The sequence below is a fragment of the Cucumis melo genome, chromosome 11, assembly GCF_025177605.1.
Source record: "Cucumis melo cultivar AY chromosome 11, USDA_Cmelo_AY_1.0, whole genome shotgun sequence".
Classification (NCBI taxonomy): domain Eukaryota; kingdom Viridiplantae; phylum Streptophyta; class Magnoliopsida; order Cucurbitales; family Cucurbitaceae; genus Cucumis; species Cucumis melo.
Window position 1 is genome coordinate 30,919,387 of NC_066867.1, and position 22,575 is coordinate 30,941,961.

The 22,575-nt window shown below is 34.3% G+C and overlaps 3 protein-coding genes across 15 annotated transcripts; 1 reads left to right on the forward strand and 2 right to left on the reverse strand.

Moving 5' to 3' along the window:
* Positions 1-944: 944 nt before the first annotated feature.
* LOC103497710 (origin of replication complex subunit 5) lies at positions 945-10,039 on the reverse strand. Of its 8 annotated transcripts, none has more exons than XM_051091975.1 (7): positions 9,995-10,039; positions 9,746-9,903; positions 6,634-7,475; positions 6,130-6,546; positions 5,419-5,731; positions 5,156-5,275; positions 945-1,641 (listed from the first exon to the last, which is right to left on the reverse strand). In XM_051091975.1, exons 3-6 carry the CDS (start codon positions 7,461-7,463, stop codon positions 5,225-5,227), a joined length of 1,611 nt encoding a protein of 536 aa, XP_050947932.1. In that variant the 5' UTR covers positions 7,464-7,475; positions 9,746-9,903; positions 9,995-10,039; the 3' UTR covers positions 945-1,641; positions 5,156-5,224. The 8 variants fall into 8 exon arrangements, with proteins under 8 accessions (XP_050947932.1, XP_008458217.1, XP_008458218.1 ...); XM_008459995.3 differs by lacking the exon at positions 9,995-10,039 and adding an exon at positions 8,978-9,041 and having other exon boundaries at positions 9,746-9,984; XM_008459996.3 differs by lacking the exon at positions 9,995-10,039 and adding an exon at positions 8,978-9,041 and having other exon boundaries at positions 6,634-7,494; positions 9,746-9,984.
* Positions 10,040-10,993: 954 nt separating this feature from the next.
* Positions 10,994-16,183, reverse strand: LOC103497709 (DExH-box ATP-dependent RNA helicase DExH18, mitochondrial). Of its 6 annotated transcripts, none has more exons than XM_051091977.1 (5): positions 16,047-16,175; positions 15,773-15,825; positions 15,503-15,574; positions 13,060-15,358; positions 10,994-11,483 (listed from the first exon to the last, which is right to left on the reverse strand). In XM_051091977.1, exon 4 carries the CDS (start codon positions 15,332-15,334, stop codon positions 13,067-13,069), a length of 2,268 nt encoding a protein of 755 aa, XP_050947934.1. In that variant the 5' UTR covers positions 15,335-15,358; positions 15,503-15,574; positions 15,773-15,825; positions 16,047-16,175; the 3' UTR covers positions 10,994-11,483; positions 13,060-13,066. The 6 variants fall into 6 exon arrangements, with proteins under 6 accessions (XP_050947934.1, XP_008458210.2, XP_008458211.2 ...); XM_008459988.3 differs by having other exon boundaries at positions 15,967-16,169; XM_008459989.3 differs by lacking the exon at positions 15,773-15,825 and having other exon boundaries at positions 16,047-16,183.
* Positions 16,184-17,622: 1,439 nt separating this feature from the next.
* On the forward strand, positions 17,623-21,056 carry LOC103497707 (uncharacterized). Its single transcript, XM_008459986.3, has 9 exons — positions 17,623-17,810; positions 18,074-18,154; positions 18,503-18,592; positions 18,696-18,865; positions 19,612-19,681; positions 19,809-19,888; positions 20,030-20,092; positions 20,276-20,352; positions 20,824-21,056. The coding sequence occupies exons 1-9, from the start codon at positions 17,733-17,735 to the stop codon at positions 20,922-20,924; spliced, it is 810 nt and encodes a 269-aa protein (XP_008458208.2). The 5' UTR covers positions 17,623-17,732; the 3' UTR covers positions 20,925-21,056.
* Positions 21,057-22,575: the final 1,519 nt, after the last annotated feature.

Genomic DNA, 22,575 nt, shown 5'->3' on the forward strand with positions numbered 1-22,575 from the left:
AACTTCTATTTCTTAAAAGTATTTCACCTATTTATTAAAAGTCACATTCATATATAAAAAGAAAATCTGAGTGAAAAAAATGGATATTTGAGAATTGAAGGAAACAAACTATATGAGAATTAGTCATGATGAACATTTGTGTACATTAAATAATATTATATATAGATTCTATCTTTATTTGATTCAAACATTTACTTGTTTCTTAATAGAAACCAAATTATTGAGAGAAAATTCTGCAGACTATTAACCCAACACTAACAATATTCAACTACCCAACAAAATAATATTAAACTAAACATTAAATACTAAAGTAGATCAAATGTTATCATCAATGGTCAACTAAATTCATATTTTCTTTTTAATATAAACAAAATAGAAAATCATTTTAAATCACAAAAGTTTTGAAAATGTTTATAAATATACCAAAATAGCACAATTCAGCTCTTCAACTAAGGGATGTATAATCTCATACTAATGATAATAATTAATTAATTTATTAAAAAAGAGATGTTGAAATATTTTCCAGACAATCCTTTTAAAAGTGAAGGGCTTTAAAAGCAAACAAGGTAGCTATGAATTTCACAAAAATGAAAATATCTACACAAATCAGTAAAACAAAATTGACATTTTACTACCCACAATACAATATTCAATACACTTTAAAACTTTGAACAAAATAATTAAAACCATTATTTCTTCCCATACACAATATAACTAAAGGGCTCTCCCATGATGGAACCTCATTTTTTTTTTCCTACATCCAATCAGAGAAGAAATTAACTTGGGTATCAACATCAATGGCATTAATAGCATTTCATATAGCTCAGTAGTAACAAAATAAAGCAGTTCACAAAAGTACTTCAATGCAAGATGGGTAAAGAAAGCAATGCATTAAATGAAACAGCATTATATTTTTGTCAAAGAGGCAAATGAAAAAATAAATAAAAATAAAAAAAAAAGTTACCAATAGATTTTCATGGACAGTAGGTTCTAAGTTTTGGAAGATGGAGCCAAAAAGGGGGCAACATTTTTGAACAACTGATAATTAAAGTACATATCTACTTCCTTGAAAAGGTAGGTGAAAGTCTAATCTCTCTTCCCATTCTCTTTTAATATATTCTCAACTGCTGCCGACGGTTTTGAGAGCCAAAAGGAATAGAATAGGTGACCTAAGACATTGCTAAAATAATCCACAGTTTTTCCTTTTTCTCATATCTCTCTGTTTTTGAAGCCATACAGCAATAGCTGGTAACTAACCAGCATCAATGATTTTCCAACCATGGAAAGTTGTTTCTAGATGAATATTCAAGTTTTCAACACATGTCATTTTATGGTCTAATGCTCTTAAAAAGAACATATTATACCACCTGCTGTTTCTTTAAGCCCCCCACCCCCCACCCCCCACCCCCCACATCCCACATTTCTAAATTAAAAAAGGAAGCTTCTGAAAAGTATTGTATTTTACGACCTTACTTGACAAGATCTGTCCAGTAGGTTGTACAACTGTTTCCATAGAGTTATAAGAAAGTACTGTATTTTTCTTCTTTTGTGCATTAGATGCAGTCCATTTCTTCTCTCAAGCTCATCATTGAGCCATTGTTGTGCCGTCGAGTTCAGCCGATAAGTTGTTGACGCTACTTGCTGTGAAAAAATGAACCATGTTCAAAGGAGGTTGATAAAGAAGCATGATATTGGAAGAGCTTTCAGTATTACAAATTAAAGTTCCATCAATAATACATTAGGTAACATTTAATGAACCATTGTAAAGCAAGGTGGACAATGGGAAGATTCCATTTATCAATAATAGATTAGAGGACGCGTAAGCAAATACAACAAATTATAGTGAGCTTAGGTACAGATTAAATTACTCAGCATCAATATCACAACCGTAAAAATTGACAAGCAAGCTAAATTTAGAGATCGTACAAGGATGGAATGACCTACTTGGCTCAAATTTCTTTTCCTTAACATCGTTTACTAAAAGATGACTAGTCCATGGACTAAAATGTAACCATGACATTCTATCGTCAGTGGGGGCTTTTGTAAATTTGTAAGTATTACTAAAAAAGAATATTAGTTTAGACTGGTATAAACTTTTAGTTATTAGTCAATATCATTTCTTAAATATAGTTAAATTCCTAGTTAGCATATTTTCTTGTATTACAATTGCGTTAATTTGATCCATTGTTGAATACAAAAACTTTTCCTCCCATCAAAGCCAAGACCCTTGTCGTCAGAAACCCTAGACACTATTCTTTAGTTGCTACTAGAACCCTAGTCCACGCACACAGTTATCCTTTCGACAACGTCAATGTGATCTTTGGAACCCAAGCCAACACAATCTCAAGAACCTGCATACACTTCTTTGAGAACGCCAAGGAAGAATGCATTCTTAACACTTGAAGTTGATAAATCAGGTCAACCTGATTTACAGCTTTAAAAAAACACGCAATATTCAACCTGTTGGCATTGAACTTGGGAACTTAAGGTTTTGTAATGAAGCTCTTTTGGCAATAGGATGAAATTTTTGGGGTGTGGTTTTGTGTGTGTGTGTGTGTGTGTGTGTTTATTTTTCCTTTTTAACTCCTTTTGGAAGTTTATTTCTCAAACTCTTATCATAACAATGGAAGTTGCTTCTGTCAGAAAAAGAGAAGAGAGCCTCAACACACGAAAAGAGAACCTTTTGGTGGTCTACAGCGTTTACGCTCTAATGTAAAACTTGCACAGCAAAGAATTTCACTTCCAAAAAGTCGAAATATTTCCTTGGAATTAAAGTTGATTTTTCTCAACAATGCATATTCTTATAACAACAGAATTATGTAATTGGCTTATTTTCTAAAACAGGAAAGCTCCGTAGATCAAAATCATAGATTATGTGCCATCAAAGAGGGTCCTCCAGTAAATAAGGAAGTTTACCATAGGTTAGTTAATTAGATATATATCTCTCTTATACAAAGACCAAACGTTGTTTATGTTGTGAGAGTGGTAATTCAATTTATGCATAACCCAAAGGAAGTTCACCTTAAAGCAGTGTATCAGATACCTCATGATTTAAAGAACTTCAATGAGAGAGAATTGTTGGTTAAGAAAATCGAGAAACTCAATTTAGAAGTTTATACCTATGTGAACTATGCAGGTTCAATAGATGCTAGAAAATCGAGCTTGTTGGGGCTGTTGTACGTTCCTCGGTAGAAGTTTGGTTACATGGAGAGTAGAATGCAAAAATGTAGTCACAGGATCGAGTTCAAAACCAAAAAAAATTTCAATACCTAAAATTTTCTTTTATTAAGACTGCAAGTTGAGAAAGTCTTTGTACATTAGAATAATCTCTGGTCTGGTTTGACAGGTTTCACAAAGAATCAGTAAAAAGTGATTAAAATAAAATGATTTTATTAAAGCTGCAGTCTTCATGATATAAGCAGATGATACCTACATAACAGTGGATGACTCAAGAGAGATACTCAATGTATAAAGTATGCTATCAACTCAATTGAAATCAAAGAGCTACAAAGTTTGAGATAGTTTTTGGGAATGGAGTGGGAAGACTCAAGGACAGCATTTTAATTTTTTAGAGGAAGTACATCCTCCCAGAGACGAGAAATCTTGGTCTAGACATACTTGAAAACACTTGAGCATCCAAAACCAGTACAACACCAAAGTGAATAAGTTATTCCAGTTTATTAGGGCATGAATCAAAGACCAGTAAGAATGTTAATGTATCTCTTACAGACTAGACCAAACAATGCATATATTTTGTTCACATGGTTGGCCCGTCTATAAATAGTCCAAATGAGCATAATCTTGGGCATTTGAACAAAATTTTGAAATACTTAACCACACTCATTGGATCGTGTTGGATATTATATTAAATTTACACTCACCTATCAGCTTAAGCTTTTGGATCACTTGGTGATTTAAGATAGTACCAGAGCAAGTTGCTTTAGGATGTCCCAAGTTAAAGCCCCTGCAACATTATTGCCTCCCCATTTAATGTTAATTTCCACTTCTTTGACCTTTCTTAATATTTCAAGCCCACAAGTGAGGGAAAGTGTTGGATATTATATGAAAGTTACTCTCACCTATCAGCTTAAGCTTTTGGGTCAACTAATGATTAAGAAGTTGTCATCCAAAAAAACTGATAGAACACTATTTTGGTGTATGTCGGGTCAGAGAAATAACTAATCAGAGATCTACAATCTGCTACCGCTCCAATATTTTAATAACTTGCTTACTTGGAGAAACAAAAGACAGGCAATTGGAACATCAAACACTTGTCTTGGGGATTTTTTTTTCCTTTTAGATATTTGTAAGTGGCTAAGCCAACTTGCGCACACTTTGAGTCTTCAACTAATCTTATGATATAACTATATGACTCTACTACATTTAGTTACCAAGAAAATTTGTAGGATATTAAATCCTTAGTAACCAATATAGTTTAAACATTCCCTATAAGCCCTATATTATTTACATCGACACATGGTAGTTCACTTGCTTTGGGAATTGTGAAAGGATGCAAATTCAGAAGCATTTGAAGGTATTAGAGATTAAGATTCAAAATTTAATCAAAATAGTTGAATATCCCATGAGTTTTTTTGACATCCAAATGTTGTAAAATCGAGCAAATTGTTTGATAAAATTAGTTGAGATACACGCAAGCAAATTGAAATACTCACAAATAGTTTTAAAAAATCAAATCAAATTTGTTTTGTGATAGTTAATTAGCAATAAAGATATCACAAAAAATCTCATACATCACGACAAAACAAAGCACATTGAGATAAATCGTTAACCCACAAGCATATGGACTCAGCGATATCTCCCACCAAATTGATGACATTCTCACTAAAGCATCACTGAAGACAAGTTTTGAAGAATTCAACTTCAAGTTTGGCTTATATTCTACAAACAATCTAACTTGGCTAAGCCAATATCCTTTCCCAATTATAGTTAGACTACTTACTTGAAAATTCTGAAGTAAAATGTTTGATCAATGGCCAGTAGTTTGGTCTTTTCTTGAATTTTCTTATTAAAATAATAATAATAATAATAATAATTCTATTCCTTCCAAAGCTACAACTGTCAGGTGCCTGGAAATCATGCTTTCGTGGAAGATCTTCAAAGAATAACTTAACATAATAATGCAAAGCAAACATACCTCTCGGTACCTGAGAATCTGGAATCTGGATTCTTTTGACATGTTACAAATACATTTCTTTGTCACATTTTATCTTCTGTACATGTACTTGGACAGAGGGAACTTAATACTCCTTGCCACCTGATGATCAGGTCGTACAGAAATAAGATATAAACAAATAATACTCAGAACTAATGAGGAACAAAAAATACTGGCTTAATCAGTTTTTCTTCTTTTGTAGACACATAAACACACACACACACAGATATATATATATATATTACCTTCAAAGCCATATCTTCAGACACTGTAGAGCGATATCGAGTTGACCCTTCTAGTGGGCAACTTCCTCCTTTGACCACAAAGTTTGCATTGCAGAGGCTGGAAAGTTGCAGAAGAACATCAGACATGAGTTCACTATCCTCATTTTGACTGTCCATTGCAACATTTCCTTGGTCGTCTTCAAGTGAGATTTCTGCCACAGATGTAATGCACTGAAATATTGCAAGCAATCGCTCCAGTGGAAAAGTTCCTGGTCCTTTCATAAGCAACTCCTGTTCAGAAATTTCCTTCTGCTCGATTGATTTTTCAGATGGCCTAAAGCATTGTAACAAATTACCTAAGCTATTAAACTGAAAAAAAAAGGCTGTTTTACATGAACTAGATGTATCCAACAAAAAACATAAGAGCCAGAAGCTTCAAGCTTGAAGAAATTTCTGTTAAACATCCAAATAGAACCTCTCCAACAAGAGAGATGATAATCTTCATCTTTTGTATAAGAGAAAAGAAAGTCAACTGGGCTGTAAAATTAAGGATGAAGATTTCAAGGAGAACCTTAACATCATAGATACTATCATAACTGAATATAAGTTCACAAGTAATCCTCACCCAAAGAGTAACAATAAATAAATGATATCCTGCATAGGTTAACTCATTTTTTTTCTAACGTTAGGTTGCATGAGGAAACTCTTGTGAATAAAAGATTGAAATATTACCTCTTCTTTCTTTTTCTACTGCTAGAGCCGCCAGTTGAATCAAACAGTGATGCATCAAGTGTAGCTGGGTTTCTTGAAGCAAGGAATGCTGAAAGAAGAAGATATTTTGCGGAAGTAGACATGTGAAAATCCAAGTGCTCTGAAGAGTCACACCCACCAAACTTCTTACTACCAGCTTTTCTCTTTGCTTCCTTCAAAGTATTAACCTCAGAAGGTGGAGATGAAATTTTAAATATCTGATTCAAGGCAGGGGAGATATGTGGCTGAAAACGACTGAAACGTGCCCTCTTGCTGGACTCGTTGGGAACGTCATTCAGATCATCTGAAGCTTCACAATATATTTTATACAATGATGAAAACGCTATGGATAGCTCATTCACATGTCTAGTAATTCTATAGAATGGCCCCAATACAACACTGTTTCACAAGATACAAAAGCTTGTTTAATGAGAAATTCAGACAATGCAAACTTGTTCATACTTTAGGAGAGAATGGAATTTTTACCTTAAAAAGGAAGAATACATCTCTTGATTGGTTTGATTCCTTATAAAAATTTTACGAAGATCATCTTCTGTGTACTCAGAGAAATACACAGGAATGGGATCCAAGTAACCCATATTTGAATAGTATGTATCAGGAGAAGTATTACTGATGAAGAGAAATCCAACCTCATTCATGTTTAAAACTTCGTGGAGATTAAACAGAAAGGGCAATATGCTTGAACTCTTGTCCCAGTCTCTAACAAGTTCCAAGTTGTCAACAATCAGGTAGATCATATGTCCATGCCCTTGTCCAGTCAACTTCTTGGTGCCTATCTTTCCTGGGTTCCCCTGGAGAGTTTTTACAACTTTAACTAAGGCTTCACGTAGAAAGTTAACAAAATCTGATGTTTTTTCACAGCGTTTTGCACTCAAATATCCATTGTCTGCATCTTTTTGATGAAGTAATAACTGATTCAAGATAGACTCAAATAGAGTTCGCAAACTATAACAAGTACGACAGCTCGAGTAGACAAAAGGACGATTGAGATGACGAAATATTTGTAGAATGACACTGGTTTTCCCCGTTGACGTGCCACCATAGACAAAGAGGGGAAGCATGGGAGAATTCAGGGGACCTAAAAGGTTAAGGAGTTCAAGAATTTGAGTATGACGTCCAGGAAAATTAGATAGGAGATCTTCCTTACTAATGGTATCTTCTCCGAAAACGAGATCATTAAAACTTGGAATATGTGGATCACATTTCTTCTTTATTTCACCAGAATCCCTTAGAACAGCAGCTGAAGAGGACCGGGTTGTCCTTCTGGTAGCTTTGGTGTCTTCTTCTTTAGACATTCTTCAGAGTTCCTACAACAGCAGCAAAAATCTGAAGATTCAAGAAGAAAATTTGAGTCTAATCTTCATCAAACACGTTAAGAAAAAAAAGTAGTGTTTCACAATCATTTTCCCAACAAATTTATAACACCAATGACTAAAAATGTTATAATACTAAACTAAGCACTTCCAAATTATTTTTTTTCTTTTAAGTTAATTCAATATTTCATTCTCTCTCACCATGGGTTGATATGCTCCGCAAGTGCTAGTTATTCTGTATCCTGTAACTAATACTCCTTAGTCCATTATATTGAGGACTAGTTAACTTACAGCGACCCAACTTTATATAAAAACAAAGGTCTGCAGATATACGGTCAAATGTGGAAATCAATTTTCTAGGTATCAAAGCGCTTTCATAGCTTTAAGCTTCAAGGGGACCTAGGGCATAATGGCATCTCCATTTTCTTCATCCATAAACACTAGAAGCAATATAATCTCCTCTCTGACACGTAGAATACGGTAGCCAGCCAATTTGCCAGTCTTTCTTTTTGAAGAAAATTTTGTAGTTTTTGTCTAACCAAAAGGTCCATAAAACAACTCTTATGACATTACACACAACTTGTTAACCTCAACTTCGAAAGCATGCCAAGAAGAAAACTCTTGGAGTTGGTGTTGTTGAGCACAATGGACCAACTAAAGGCAAGCAAACAAATTCTGCCAAAAGAAAGAGGTCACAGGGAAAGTGAATAGTCTTGAGTTTCATTTCTATCTCTCTCCTTCTTCGGGTAAGGGTTCTTCCAAAGCCATTAGCAAAGATTTTGGTTACAGGCATGAAAGTCACTATTAAGCTCTTTAAGGTCCCAACAGTCACCATGCCAGTGAATAGCCATTCTTGTACAAGTTAAAGAGTAATATTACAAATCATATCTATTAGATTTACCTAAGAAAGAGTTTGAAGATCACTTAGGTTTTGTGTACTTCCGAGATCCCATAAAAGAGAGGTTGACTTCTAAATTTTCATTGGTATGAATGATTGAGCGATGGTCTTTACTTTCAGGGATGCACAAACATTAGGAAATATAGAAAAAAAAGGTTCGGTGCCCCAGCACCGGTCCTCCCAAAAATCAAAGTTCTCTTCATTCTAAGATATTTTGGCTCACTTTTATAATAATGATGCTGGTTTTCTGCGGCCTGCACCTATTTTGAGAGATTCTTATAAATTGGCTTGGAGATATACATGTTCAACTATAGATCATATTGCTAGTTGTATTAAAAGGATTGGAGATGACTGTCATACTTCCTTTTGGCATCACCCATGGCTTGCAGGTGGTGTTATTCAAAGGATCGAAGATCAACTGGAGAGGCTTCAATAACGGTCAACCTAACACTATCAGATAAATACTTTCCCAAGTTTTTCGCCAAAGTCCAAATGTTAACTAAGATAGAGGTTGAGAATCTTTGACCTTTGGGTTTCCATTGAGAGGAAGATCAAGGTGAAGTTCAAAAAGTACAACTGGAGAAGGAAGCTAATTCACCTATGCCACAGCCACACTGCAATTAAAGCCTGCTACCACCGTTTTAGCCAAATTGACATCCAATCTGAAGGGAACATAATTCAAAAGTTCAAATGATTTTAAGGAGATTAAGAAGAGAAAAAAGAAAGGATTGTTTCATTTGCAAATTGTTGATGGCTAATGAAGAGATTTGCTTCACTTCCGTTACAGAATATAAAAGCCCAAACCATGATCTTCGATTTTCCATATGCAAACAGAACATAACTATTTTTTTCTTTAACCATTGTGGGTTAACCTAATGGTAAAATTGAAAACATAGTCTCGATAAATAGCTAACAAATAATGAGTTCAATACAAAGTTAATATCTTACGAGCTTCTTTAACATGTAAACGTTGTAAGGTCAATTAGATTGTCAAAGTGCACTAAGTTGGTTTGGACACTCATAAATATTAAAAAAAAAAAAAGAACAACTTATATATGTAACTTTGCACATCATAGAATCTAACCCCAGATTAGATTTCCTATTTTAGCAATTGAAACCAATTTCCAGGTTTCCTTCTTGAACAATGATGGGAAACATGAACCTTAAATAGAGCTAGTAACATGATTTAGATAGTGCATAGACTCACTAACACATCAATCACATTTAAGAAAACAAGGGGAAAATGCAGATAACAAAATGTCAATCAAACAAATCGAGGAAGGGGAAAGACTATGAAGCATAAAGAACAAAAGGCAAGCGAGTATCAAGAGAGCAACAAACCAAAAACATACAACTTCGAGATTACCAGTTCGAGGAGGAGAAAGGAGAGGTTACGAGGGATGGTGGTCCGGTGAAGTTCAGTGTAATGTAAAACCCTATCTCTTTCTTCCGTAACTGCGCCGACGCTTCCTCCGCCTCCTCTATGGCCGTCGGCCGACACACCCGGCAGCCGGTCGCCTTCTTCTGTCCATACAATACGGTATTTGGTCCAAAATAATAATCAGAATGACTTCTCAATTTTTGTTTAAAGGCAATGATTAGATTTCTTACTCACATGGCGGGAAATTTCCATTCACAATTTGGCTTATGAACTAATAGATTCTCCATTCCTAAAGCTTTCCATCTAAATTAGTTATAAAATTTTAATTTTATATCGAGTTGATTTCTTTATATACTTTTCTAAATGATTGTTTTTTTTAAAGAGTATATGAAAACAACAATTAGACGTCTGAGTTTTATAAATCTAAGCTTAAAACGGAATGTCTGAAACTTAACTGGTCGTCTACACCGTACTAAGCGTAACACTGCTCTCTTTAAATTGTTTCTCGACTTCACTCGGAGTGCAAACAGTTATTGATATTGTCACGCCGCTTTCGAGATAAAAGCAACCTAAAGCTCAATTGGAGCAGCACCAAAAAAGATAGAAATCCCATCACTAATGATTTTATAATGCCTCAACAGTCATCAACGTTTAAATGGTTAAGTCAAATTGTGTCGTTTCAACCTAGGGATTTATTACCAATGTCTTAACCAAGTTGTAACTTCCTTGAACTTAATTGGTGGATGGTATTTATTATATCATGTACTCCAATTCAATTAAAGACAATGGATAAGACCAAACAAATAATTGTTTTATTAAAAAATTGGTATAAACTTAAATCAACATTTAACTCAATTGACAACTATATGTATATGAAGACCAAAAGGTTTTGAATTCAAATTCCCCACCTCAAAAAAACATGAATTGTTGAAGCTTTGGCATAAAATATATTTACTTATTTATTGAACAATAGGAATCAACAACCATAAAAGTTATATGGGAATGATAAAAGTTATATGGGAACAAATTGCATGCTAACCTAAACAATAAGATCTTGCAACTCCAATGTGATTTATTAAATACAATGCAAAATAATAAACTCTGTACAAAAATAATTAGACTTTCTACCTATTGGTGAGTAAACAAGCTTTTCCCAATTTTATTCCAGAAATAGAAAAAGTGGCAGAAAAAAAGAAGAGTTATGCCAGAGTATTTATATGCATATACTAAAAATTGGAGAATGAAGGTGAAAATTTTCAAATAGTAAAACTACTATTGTTGAGTACAATAATTCAAGTACGTTACGTTTCTTCCATCAGTTTTGTGGCTTCTATCTTGTGTTCCAAAGCCTCTATGTTGTTAGATTAGATTGTGTCTGTCCCTCCCCCTTCTCGCTCGACTACAAGATCCTTTTCGTGCTTTGGGTACTACAAACTCTACCATCTGAGGTAACACAGGCATTTCAAGACAGGGGACTCGATGTTATTAATTGCGAGTGTCGAAGGAACTAATTTCTTTTTTATATCTAAATCAAAAACTCAAGACTACAATTATGTATTTGGTTCTCGGATAAATCTAAATCATCAGACAACTCGAACATACACAAAACTTTTCCAAACAAGAGTTGGAGAGGAGCACAGCATAAGCTAGGCTGAGACTAGCCGCTCTTTTGCCTTTCTAAACCAAATCTGCGACATCTTCCTACCATGGGACAGCCTCCATCCTGTGAGTTAAAATTGCATTTAGTCAGCATCAATCTGGTGATATAAATGCAAGATTGAGCAGATTCACACTACACCATGCAGGTACCATTCAATCAAATATCAACCATGGAAACTGAAAGGGTAAATTCTCGGTAATGTGAAAACAGATTAAACCAGAAAAATAGGGGAAATAATATTGGGATTTGAGGATGGAGTATTAACTCGGCAAGACATTAGAACTTAGAGAAAGAGCTGTGTTTGCATCGAGCAAATGACTGTTTATGAGATCCGAAGGTGGAAGGGTAATTTCTTTTACATGGTCGGGATGTTTGTTGTGTACTTTCTGAAAGGTTTTACAAACAATTGGTTTTGAAGTATTAGAAACTATAAAATAACCCCAAGAAACTAAACAGTTTTAACGAAGTAAAATAATAAATGGAAAATAGAGCTGGTAAATATATTAAACCAAGCAAAATGAACATAATTCAACCAAAATAGTGCTTATATTGTCACGCTCGAAGTCATAGGTTTGATTGCCCCACCACACATATTAATTCTATGACTTTAAGGACTCTCTGTTGTTTAAAGACCATCAAACATTGTGTGTGTGTTTTTAAGAATCTTGATCAATGTTTGCAATCATTATTTAATAGTTAATTTTTTGTTTTATTTATCTCATGCTTTAGGTTTGTTCTATATTATGGCTTTAGGTTTATTATTTTTTCTTTTTTTAATATTGAGTGCATATTCCACATATCATACATTTCATCTAAAAAAAGTCCTAGTGTCTGTTTGTGCTTCATGTATGGTACGTTCTACCTCATAAAAACCCTTGTTCTTTTTAACCTTATGCGTAATATTTAAGATTCCTGTTATCTTGGTGTAAATTGTCTAAATTATTCCATTCATATAGTTTTGATTCACTATTGACTAATTGGAGATGTCTTCTGTGATTCCTATGGTTCAAGGCTTCTTTCCCCATCCCCCCTTTTCTAATTTCATACATCAATGAAATTGACTCTTACAAAAAAAAATATTAAAAGATAAATAAACAAGGGGGGCTTTTTAAATATAAAAAAATGGACCAAACAATTTCAAGTTCAAAATTTTCTACATTTTTTACAATTCAAATAGCCGTTGATAGAAGTCTATTAGCGTTTATCAGTAATAGAAACTAATACAAGTTTATCAGTGTCTATCAATGATAAAAATTTATAGAAGTCCATCATCGAAACTATTAGTGATAGAAATTTATATAAGTCAATCAATGATAGAGGTTGATAAACGTCTATCAGTTTCTAAAATTTCTCTAAGAAAGAGGGTTGTTTCACTTTACAATTCCAAATTATTTTGCATAGATGACCCAAGTTAGAAATGAAACACATGAAAGGAAAAAATACTACTTTACCTTCGTAAAGAAAACCGAGTAGTAGCCAAATAACAAAAAGGCAAGGAATCTTTTAAACGGGAAAAAAATCACTAAAATAGTGAAAAGAGACTAATGGTAAAAACTTTAATAACCATAAAAGTAAATAAATAAATTAAATTAAATTATTGTTATTCAAATAAAATTGGCATTAGAATGTAAATCCACACCTTAAATTTAAAAAACTTGCTTCTCCTGCACCCTCACGGGAGACTTTGTCTTTTCATGGCCTTCTTTGTCTCGAGGCTTAGGTTTCCCGGCTTGCCTTGATTCTGGTTTCCAATTAGCTTTTGTCAAAGATTGACCTAATAATTCAGCAATATCTGTTGCCATCACCTCAACCTTCTTAACATAAGGAAAAGTTTCTTCCTTAAAGTGTTGGGACAGCCAAAGATACATCGACAATACTTGATGCTTCGTTTCAAGATCCAATAGCTCCGAATCATTTCGAGCAGAACCCTTTGGCATGCCCATTGCAATGCTCACAGGAACATTGTGACTATACGACGAAGCAAACCTCAAAAGATGGTACATTGCCTTCGGATCTCTAACATTAACAGGGGCAAAACAGAAGTTATAACGATCTTCTAGAGATAGTCCTGGGACCTTCTCCAACATGTTTGCAACTTTCTTAATATTGTCATGCCGACACAAAAAGTAAGAACCATCTAGTCGACAATTTTCACTAAATTTTTGCAATAGATCGGCGAATGCAACTTTAGAGATTTGCCCTGCAAATAGCTCAACTTGCTCAAAGGAAGGAAACAGACCAATTTTCTTAACATCATCGAAAGGTTGTTTCAAACATTCAATCAAGTAATCAAGATCATCCAAACTAAATGTGGTTGTAAGTCCATCTGGATAGCGACTTCCTCTGCGCCCTGCTCTCCCAGCAATCTGCTTAACCTGTGAAGCAGGAACGGGCACAATCTTGTCCCCATTGAACTTTGAAAGGGTGTAAAACACGACTCTCCCAATATTAAGATTTAGACCCATTCCCACTGCATCACTAGCAACAAGCACATCAAATTCATTATCTTGATCATTAAACAAAGTTGCTTGATGTCTACGAGTCTCCGGTGGTAAAGATCCATAAATAACACAACATCGATGATTGGTGAATTTCTCAATCGCCAACTTAACCTCAAATATCTCCCTTCTTGAAAAGGCAACAATACAATCACCAGATCTAACATTTTTAAAATCACCTAAAAGTGTTTTAGCTTCAACAACCAATGGCTTAAACCTCTCATAGTGTTGTTCATGCAACTCATCACCAGTTTCGGAACAGATCTTTCGAACAACATTTAGAACACTAGGATCCCCACATAAGTGGATCTCATCAGCTCTCAATCCAAGCAAGGCCCTCGTCCATGCAAATCCTCTACAAGAATCTGACATCATCTGAATCTCATCGATGACAGCAATCTCAAATAGCTCATCTGTTGACACCATTTCAACTGTACAGGCTATATGACTAGAAAATGGTAGAAGCTTCTTTTCTTGACCTGTGAGAAGGCTACAATAGACACCATGAGCATTCACCTTATCAAACACTTCCATGGCCAATAACCTAAGAGGGCTGCAATAAATCCCCTTCTTTGCTTCCATAAACCTCTGCAAAGCATTGTAAGTTTTACCACTATTAGTTGGACCACAATGGTATATAATTTTACGCTTCATTGCTCGTGCGAATGGAAACCAGGTGTGTGGCTTAGTAAGATCAGCTGATTTAACCATACTTTGAAACCGCTTAATCTCATCTGGAAACTCTTCTAAACAATATTCAACAAATATTGGAAAAAGGAATTTGACTGCATCATCTGAAGGGCCAAGAAACACCAAATACTTGACAATGTCAGTAGAACATTTCTTAAAGAAAAAGCTTCGAAACTTACTGACTGCCGTTGGAAAAAATGACATGCCAATGTAAATACCAAGAGCCTGATTGCTAGCCCAACCAGAATGGAGAAAGTACCGAAATATCTCTTGAAGGGTTAACTGATCAGAAGGTTCTACCTTCGAACCACCCATTTCAACACTACGAAGCTCACTGTATAGTTCAACAGGATCACATGATTTGATGTTCTCGTAGCTCCTTGGTTTTGATGACCTTAGGTCATTATCACCATTAACTTCTACCACATTTGAACTGCTTACACTATTACCATCTTCGTTGTCTTTTTCAGGCCCCACAGGGATTGAGATTCCTCTTACATTGAAACTACTAAAAACTCCAAACCTTGAGCTCTGAGAAAGCAATCTAAACCAAACTTGGTTCACAGTGGTTGAGAAAGGACGCACTGGATTACTTTGGAGAATTTTATGATCATCATATTGTCCAACAGAATGTAACAATCGGTTCCCTGTAAAAATCCTAAACCGGGAGGCACGTTTTCTTGAAGAGGAAATCCTTAAGAGAGTAGTTGCAGGGCCTCTGAACATTGTTTAATTCCAAAAATTGCCAATCTGGATTGAAAATTCAAATTTTCAAGACGTAAAAATAAAAATAACCAAGACTAAACCAGCACTGCCATATTTCAAACACCAAAAGAAATATCTCCATCTCATAATCAAAAACTTCGATCTTAGGATCAAATGTCTCAATCTTACCACTTATAACAAATCAAGGGTAGTGTGTATTTCACCTCTTGTTAACAGAATAAAAAGACCATGTTCTTCGGTCTGCCATACATGCAAACAGAACCAAAATAAGCTGGATAGAAATGTTGGGCTCATAACGTTGTACATTAGAACATAACCCAAATTTGATTTCACGTTTTTAACAATTTAAGCCCATTCATAAATTTTGCTTTTCGAGAAAAGACAGGAAAAACAAGAAGTTAAGCTAGTAAAATGATTTAAATAGTGACATAAACTCACTGAATATCGAACTACCAAATCAATCATAGTTCACAGTTAATAAAACGGGGAAACTGCAAAAGTAACCAAAATTCGAATCAAACAAATTGAAAAAGACGGAAAACGGTAGAGAACATCAAGAAAAAAAAATAAGAAAATGGGTACAGAGAGAGCACGAACCAAATAAATTACCAAGAAAAAAAAATCGATTTTACCAATATGTTAAAGGAGAAAGGAGAGTGGATGTCGCGAGAGGATGGTGGCCCGGTGGACTGAGTATAATGTAAAACCCTACCTCTTTCTCCGGCTAGCTCACTCCCCGTCGCTGCTCCTCTGCTTTCTACCTCGACGCCGACCGACGCACCCAGCAGCCGTGTTCTATGGAAACGTTTCGGCACAACCCCGCGTTCTCTCTATTCTCAACAACTTTACAACTTTTTCCATATGTAAAAAGACCGGTTTTAAGTAGGGCTGTGCAAAGCCGGTCCGGTCTATTCTTTCTCCTTTTTTAAAAAAAATGGTTTATTAATTTAAAGGTTGAGTTACAAATTTCATCCTTTCTAATTATATTCTCTATGGTCCAATAAATTTTTCATAAATAGTCTTTGGCTAGTTTATATGATTTCATAGTTTAAATTCTAGGAGTAAATCATTTGGATTTGATTTTAAGTTTTCTCTAAACCACGAAAATTTTGTTTTACTGCCTTAAAAGGGCAATAATAAATTGAACATCTTTTTATTTTTAATTTGCAGACATTCTTGTAACGTACAACAAAATAATTAAGAAAAAATGAGTAAGATAATATTCGGAGGATAATTTTTGTAAGGATAATTCACACTCGTTTACTTCTTAAATTCATTCACTTTGATCAAGAGATCACTAAAATATATATTAAGAGAGGAAAATAGTTACCTCGCCATTCAACAAATAAAATTATTGAGATTCACGTGAGTTCCATCTAGTAAAAATGTCATATTCCTATCGATTTAATAATTGAGTATTAATTAATATTAAACAAAAATGACATACAACATGCCTAGAAATGTCATTGTTTAATTGAAGACAAAGATGTTGCGTAAAACACAATAGTGATGTCGACGATATCATCTACGTCGAGTGCAACTATCTCAACTCGAAATCAATGAATCAAGCTAATAGTCATTCAATAATTAACTCATGAAGGGGATAATCTTATTGATCGATCAACTTGACTGATCCATAAGTTTAGCATGATCAAATTTTTGCAAAAATAATACAAACCAACTATCGATATTGATATTAAGCGTACTAATTACCCAAAGAAAGAAGGAGATCATGCAAAAACCAAGCTAATGGTAAACAAATCTCTCCAATTGACATGGTGTCATGTAGGTAGGTTTAATTCTAGAGATCATTTTCTTGGTAAGGATATGCAACTTAATTGTGATTAACTCGATGCCACTCGACCCACGTATTCGTTATAAACCTATGCATCCAAACATTGTTAGACGAAGCACAATATCTCTACGTAAAAATTCATGCATCAAAGCCGTATTAAGATTTTAGGTAAAACTCTACGTTAAACAGATCACGTAAATTTATTCCCAACAATGAGTAAAATATCTATAAACACATCTCATTTACAAATGGAAAAGTTCAACACTAACATAAGAATTAATTGTTAAATTTGATAATTTTATACTAAAGAAAAAAAAAAGATCTATTAATCTCAATATATTAGTTTTTATTTATTTATTTATGGAAAAGAAAACAAAGAGCAATACCCACTATACACGTGTTGCATTATGGTTGGAAGTTAGAGTAAAAAGAAGGGACCCACAAAGAAAGATATCTTTTTCAAACGAGTTTCTTAGTTTACGATGGCGGGTAAGCGAGAAAAAGAAATAACAACAAAAAGGAGAAAAAAAGGAAAAGGAGAAAAAAAGTTCGAGTCTTCTATCTATTATCCGATCGATTGGTCGGTGAGAAGCCAAGCAGAAGATGGGGGATCTCTATGCTTTGGACTTCGATGGAGTTCTCTGCGATAGCTGCGGTGAAAGCTCTCTTTCTGCTGTTAAGGTTCTTCTCTCTCACTTTTCATTTCTGCTTCTTCTCTAAAACCACTAATTTCACTCGATACGAGTTAATACGACTCTTTTTTGCCAATGGGTAATGATTCGTTCAATTCAATGATGTGGGGTTCTGAGTTATGGATAGACTGGAGGTTTATAGATGCAATCGGTTCCCTTTCTCTATTGTTTATTCTGCAATTGGGTAGGCGTTCGAATGTAGACACTTATTTTTCAAGAGAGTAATTCATGGGTTGATTGGTTGTGCTTTAGGCTGCTAAGGTAAGATGGCCTGGACTGTTCGACGACGTGGATTCCAGTTTGGAGAATTGGATTGTGGATCAGATGTACACGGTGAGTCTGTTGGTTCCCTTAAATTGTTTCAATCTGTGTTTTCTTTCTTCTTTTTTTTAATTTTTTGATATTTTCTTAATCCAAAAGACGCTGATTCTATCTCTTATACAAGTACGTGAAAATTTGTATAGTGGGTTTGATGCACATTTTGTTTTTCTGTTCTCTTATTAAAAATTACTTGTATATGTAGTCTGGAATTCAAAAGTTTTATTAAATTTTGTTGGTCAAAATTTGAAAACTTGAATAAAAGAGAAAAATGTTTCTATGTTTTAAATATAGGTCAGTCTTTTTAAAGATCGAAAGACATAAAAGCATCGTTAATATTACTAATATCCTGTAATGTGGTAGGTCCGCCCTGTGGTTGAAACTGGATATGAGAATTTATTGCTGGTGAGGTTGCTGTTGGAGATGAGATTACCCTCAATTAGGAAGTCTTCGGTGGGTATATTTGGCCACAGCTCTGTTTCAGTTTATAAAATCAATTCTGTTGACATTCTTAGGAAATACTGCGGACACTATATTTATTTTTTCAACTAGAAAGGTTGCAGAAGGGCTCACAGTTCATGGAATATTGGAGAATTGGTCAAAACTCAAACCAGTTATCATGGAAGAATGGGGAGAGAAGAATAGAGATGCTCTCATAGACCTTTTTGGAAAGGTTAGGGATCAATGGATTGACGAGGACTTGGCAACTTGGATCGGTGCAAATAGGTACTTTGGACAGGCTTTTCAAATGGATTAAATATCTTACTTCAAAAGAATGATGGTTAAAGCCACAATAGGAGTTTGAGTACTTTTTGATAGCTTTTGTTTCCTTTATTTGAGCTCCAATGTCTTGTTGTCCAATTGACCTCTCTTTAGCGAGGGGGAGGAAGGCTGAGGTGTTGGGAGTTAATGAATCTTTAAGCATTTAAAATTAACAAAAAAAATTAAGCTGAAGCCACGGAAGACACAACTATGGAAATGTTTGAGTCTCGTTCAATTACTTGCCTCGAGTATCTGTTATTCATCAAGAGGATGATAGACGAGTCTTGCTACCTTTTTTTTTTTTTTTTTTTTAATTTAGTCATTACTTGCTTAACAGTATTCTAGAATAATTTCAGGCTTGTCCAGATGGGATAGTCAAAAAGTTAACTCCTACTCATGAAATCATGTTATTTTACCCAGAATGATATTTAATATATCCGAGCTCTTCTTGAAGCTTCACAGTAAGGAAATGTGAATTTTGAGTTCCAGTTGTTCTACCTTTTCTTTTTCCTCCTGTTATATAAGTTGTGAGTGAATTAAATCATATTGACTCCCTTCATTTCTCTCTAATGAGAGGATCATATCGAGGAAATGAAAGGTCCTGACATATGGGCATTCACTCTTGGTCAAGATTGGCATACTGTCAATTATCATATACTAATTATTTCCACCTCTAGATTTCAAGGCTATAGCATTAACATCCTTTACAGATTTTATCCAGGTGTTTCTGATGCTCTGAAGTTCGCAAGCTCAAGGATATACATAGTTACCACAAAGCAGGTTTGGTCCACACCTGACACGTATCTTTACGAAGGGTGACCATTCTTTTCAGGTTACAGAAATTAGTTCACTGAAGCGCAACCCTCTCATGAATCTCATATTGTACTCTTATCTTTTCTTGATGCAGGGTCGATTTGCCGAAGCTCTACTACGTGAACTTGCTGGAGTGACCATACCTCCTGAAAGAATATATGGTCTAGGGACGGGGTTAGTACATTACTCCAGCGTAATCTTCACTAAAATATAGTTTTTTTGCTACAAAATGTATGTTGCCCTAACTTGTTTGACATATCATGAAAATTCATTCCCTCTTTTCTTCTTGATAATTGCATCGATGATTTCTTTCAGCCCAAAGGTAGAAGTGTTAAAGATGCTTCAAAAGATGCCTGAGCACCAAGGATTGAAACTGCAGTAAGATATATGACATCATATTTTCACCCATTATTCGTAGCATTAGCCTTCACAACTGCCATTATAAATGTGTTACTCCCCCTGATATTTTCTCTCCCTTTGACTAATTATCAAAAGGAAAGTGTTTGTATGCATGTGTGTGAGAGAGAAAACTAAGAATAGTTGTGCTTCGAATATGGCCAGCTTTGTGGAAGATCGATTGGCTACGCTAAAGAATGTCATCAAAGAGCCTGAATTAGATGGGTGGAACATATATCTGGGTACGCCTCTCCTCTCTTTCAGTCTTTTCTTTTGCACATTATGGTACTTTCATTCTTCTCTGCTGTACTTGGTCCCTTTTTTTTAATCCATTCGTTCTTTTGAGAATGTTTTAAGGGTAAGAATCCACTAAGCAGACGTATATAACCAAGAACAAAGGGATGCCACTTACTACCCCTTTAATTTATCCTAGATCTAGAAAATTACAATATTTTGATTTTTTAAAATTAAGTTTATTAACATCGTTCGTGAATAAAATTATTGAATTCTTAGCCAAATTTAAAAAGTAAAAATATATTTTTAGAATCCACATTTTCTCTCTCCAAAACTTAACTTGGTTTTTGAAAACATTAGTAAAAATAGATAACTAAGTAAGATACCTAGAGTTGGAAATAGTGTTTAGAAGCTATCGGACCTAAAATTGGACATCGGCATTCATTTGATGATCAATAATTTTGAGTTATTGCTAACAGTGGACTGGGGATATAACACACAAAAAGAGAGAGAGGAAGCAGCAGGGATTCAAAGGATTCAACTTCTTCAGCTATCTGACTTCAGTACGAAGCTCAAGTAACACTCTTCATTTTTCCCAGTTGATATTGATGTATCCTTCTTGCAGATGAATGCTATTCCTGATTATTTATCTAAGACATAATCCGAATTGATATTCATCTTTAATAATTATATTTCCTTTTACCCTTTCTTATTCTATTATTCTAACAATTCTATCTCTACTTTAGTTAAGGTTATGAGAGTACAGGTATTTGACTTTTTAGTTATTCTACTTCCAAAATTTCTATCTCGTTCGTGGTGGAAGGAAATTTAATATTTATTATTACTTTTAGTTCAATAGGGGAGTGAAGGGATTTGTTCCTCTGTGGCCTTTTTGATCAATTATGTTACGTTAGTTTAGATATGCTAGAGAGAATGGTTTTAGATTTACTTATAGTTTGGTTGGACATACGAGTTTAAGAAAATATACATATACTCTCCTAACCCACTTTCTAAACTTCTATTTCTTAGATCTATACTTTTAAATACCGGCGGACTTAACAAGATCCAGAGAACGTGAACCTACTCCATTTTATATTCTTTACATAATATATGTAAGAACTGTAATAACATCAATACTAGTGCCCAATGATAAAATTGTTTTTCAGCACTTTATAGACCTTAGGTACAAGTTCTACTTCTTCAAAATTTCTGGAACAACTATTGCTTTCAAAACCATTTTCCTTGACTATTAAACTTATATTACATGCTTGACGAGTTACGAAACAAAAACCATTCAGTGTGATATTATTGTCTCATTAAATCTGCAAGGAAAATGTGGCGTTGAAGTTGTTAAAATACCATACTTATGACAAACTCGTTTCATAATAACATGTAATACAAAGGAGTGAATGGGTTGTAAATAAAGTATTAACATGATAAAATCCTAACGAAAAACTTTTCACATGTGAGAGTCCAGTCCACAGAACAATCCTAATCAAACTTGGAGTTTGACGCAAATAAGTACAAAATGAGAAAGTTTGGTCCTGTTTCAATCTTTTTCAGTCCAATTTTGTAGCTTTGCTTTTCAGTACCCATTCTTGAACTCAAAGGCCAACCCCTTTCTCTCCCTCTTTCAACTCAAAGTGTGGCTTTTCTTTTCTTCTTCTTCTTTAGGGACACTTGCAAATAGAAGTATCCATAGAAATGTCTAAATCTAGGTAGTCCAACTTTGAAAATGTCTACCAGTTTGTTTCAAACTCTAACCCTCTATTTCTCCTCCGTATCACTTGCCCTTTCATGCGTATGCGAGAGAAAGAGCAAGTGAGAGAGCACGACAACGAATTAATACACAATTTATTAAATAACTTGCTTATTCTGTTCATGATTTGATCCAGTTTTGTTATATTTAAAAATATTTGTAGTGACCTTATAATTTAGAATAATTTTTTTAACTAATTATTTTATTTTATAAATTAAATTTATTTAAATAAAAGTGGATGAAATTAAAAATTTAATGATGTAATCATAACAATCCCATAATTCGTAGATTCCATTAATTTTAATAGACTTTTTTTGACCGTTGGTCTTAAAAATATCAGCCGCCACCACAACATACGCTGAATGTGACGTTTAAAAAGAAAATTTTAAAAATCGTTTTAAATTGTTTAAAGTGGCAAAATCGAATTGATTTCCACAATTCACTCTCTCTTCCTTGTTTTGTTTGAGAAGGG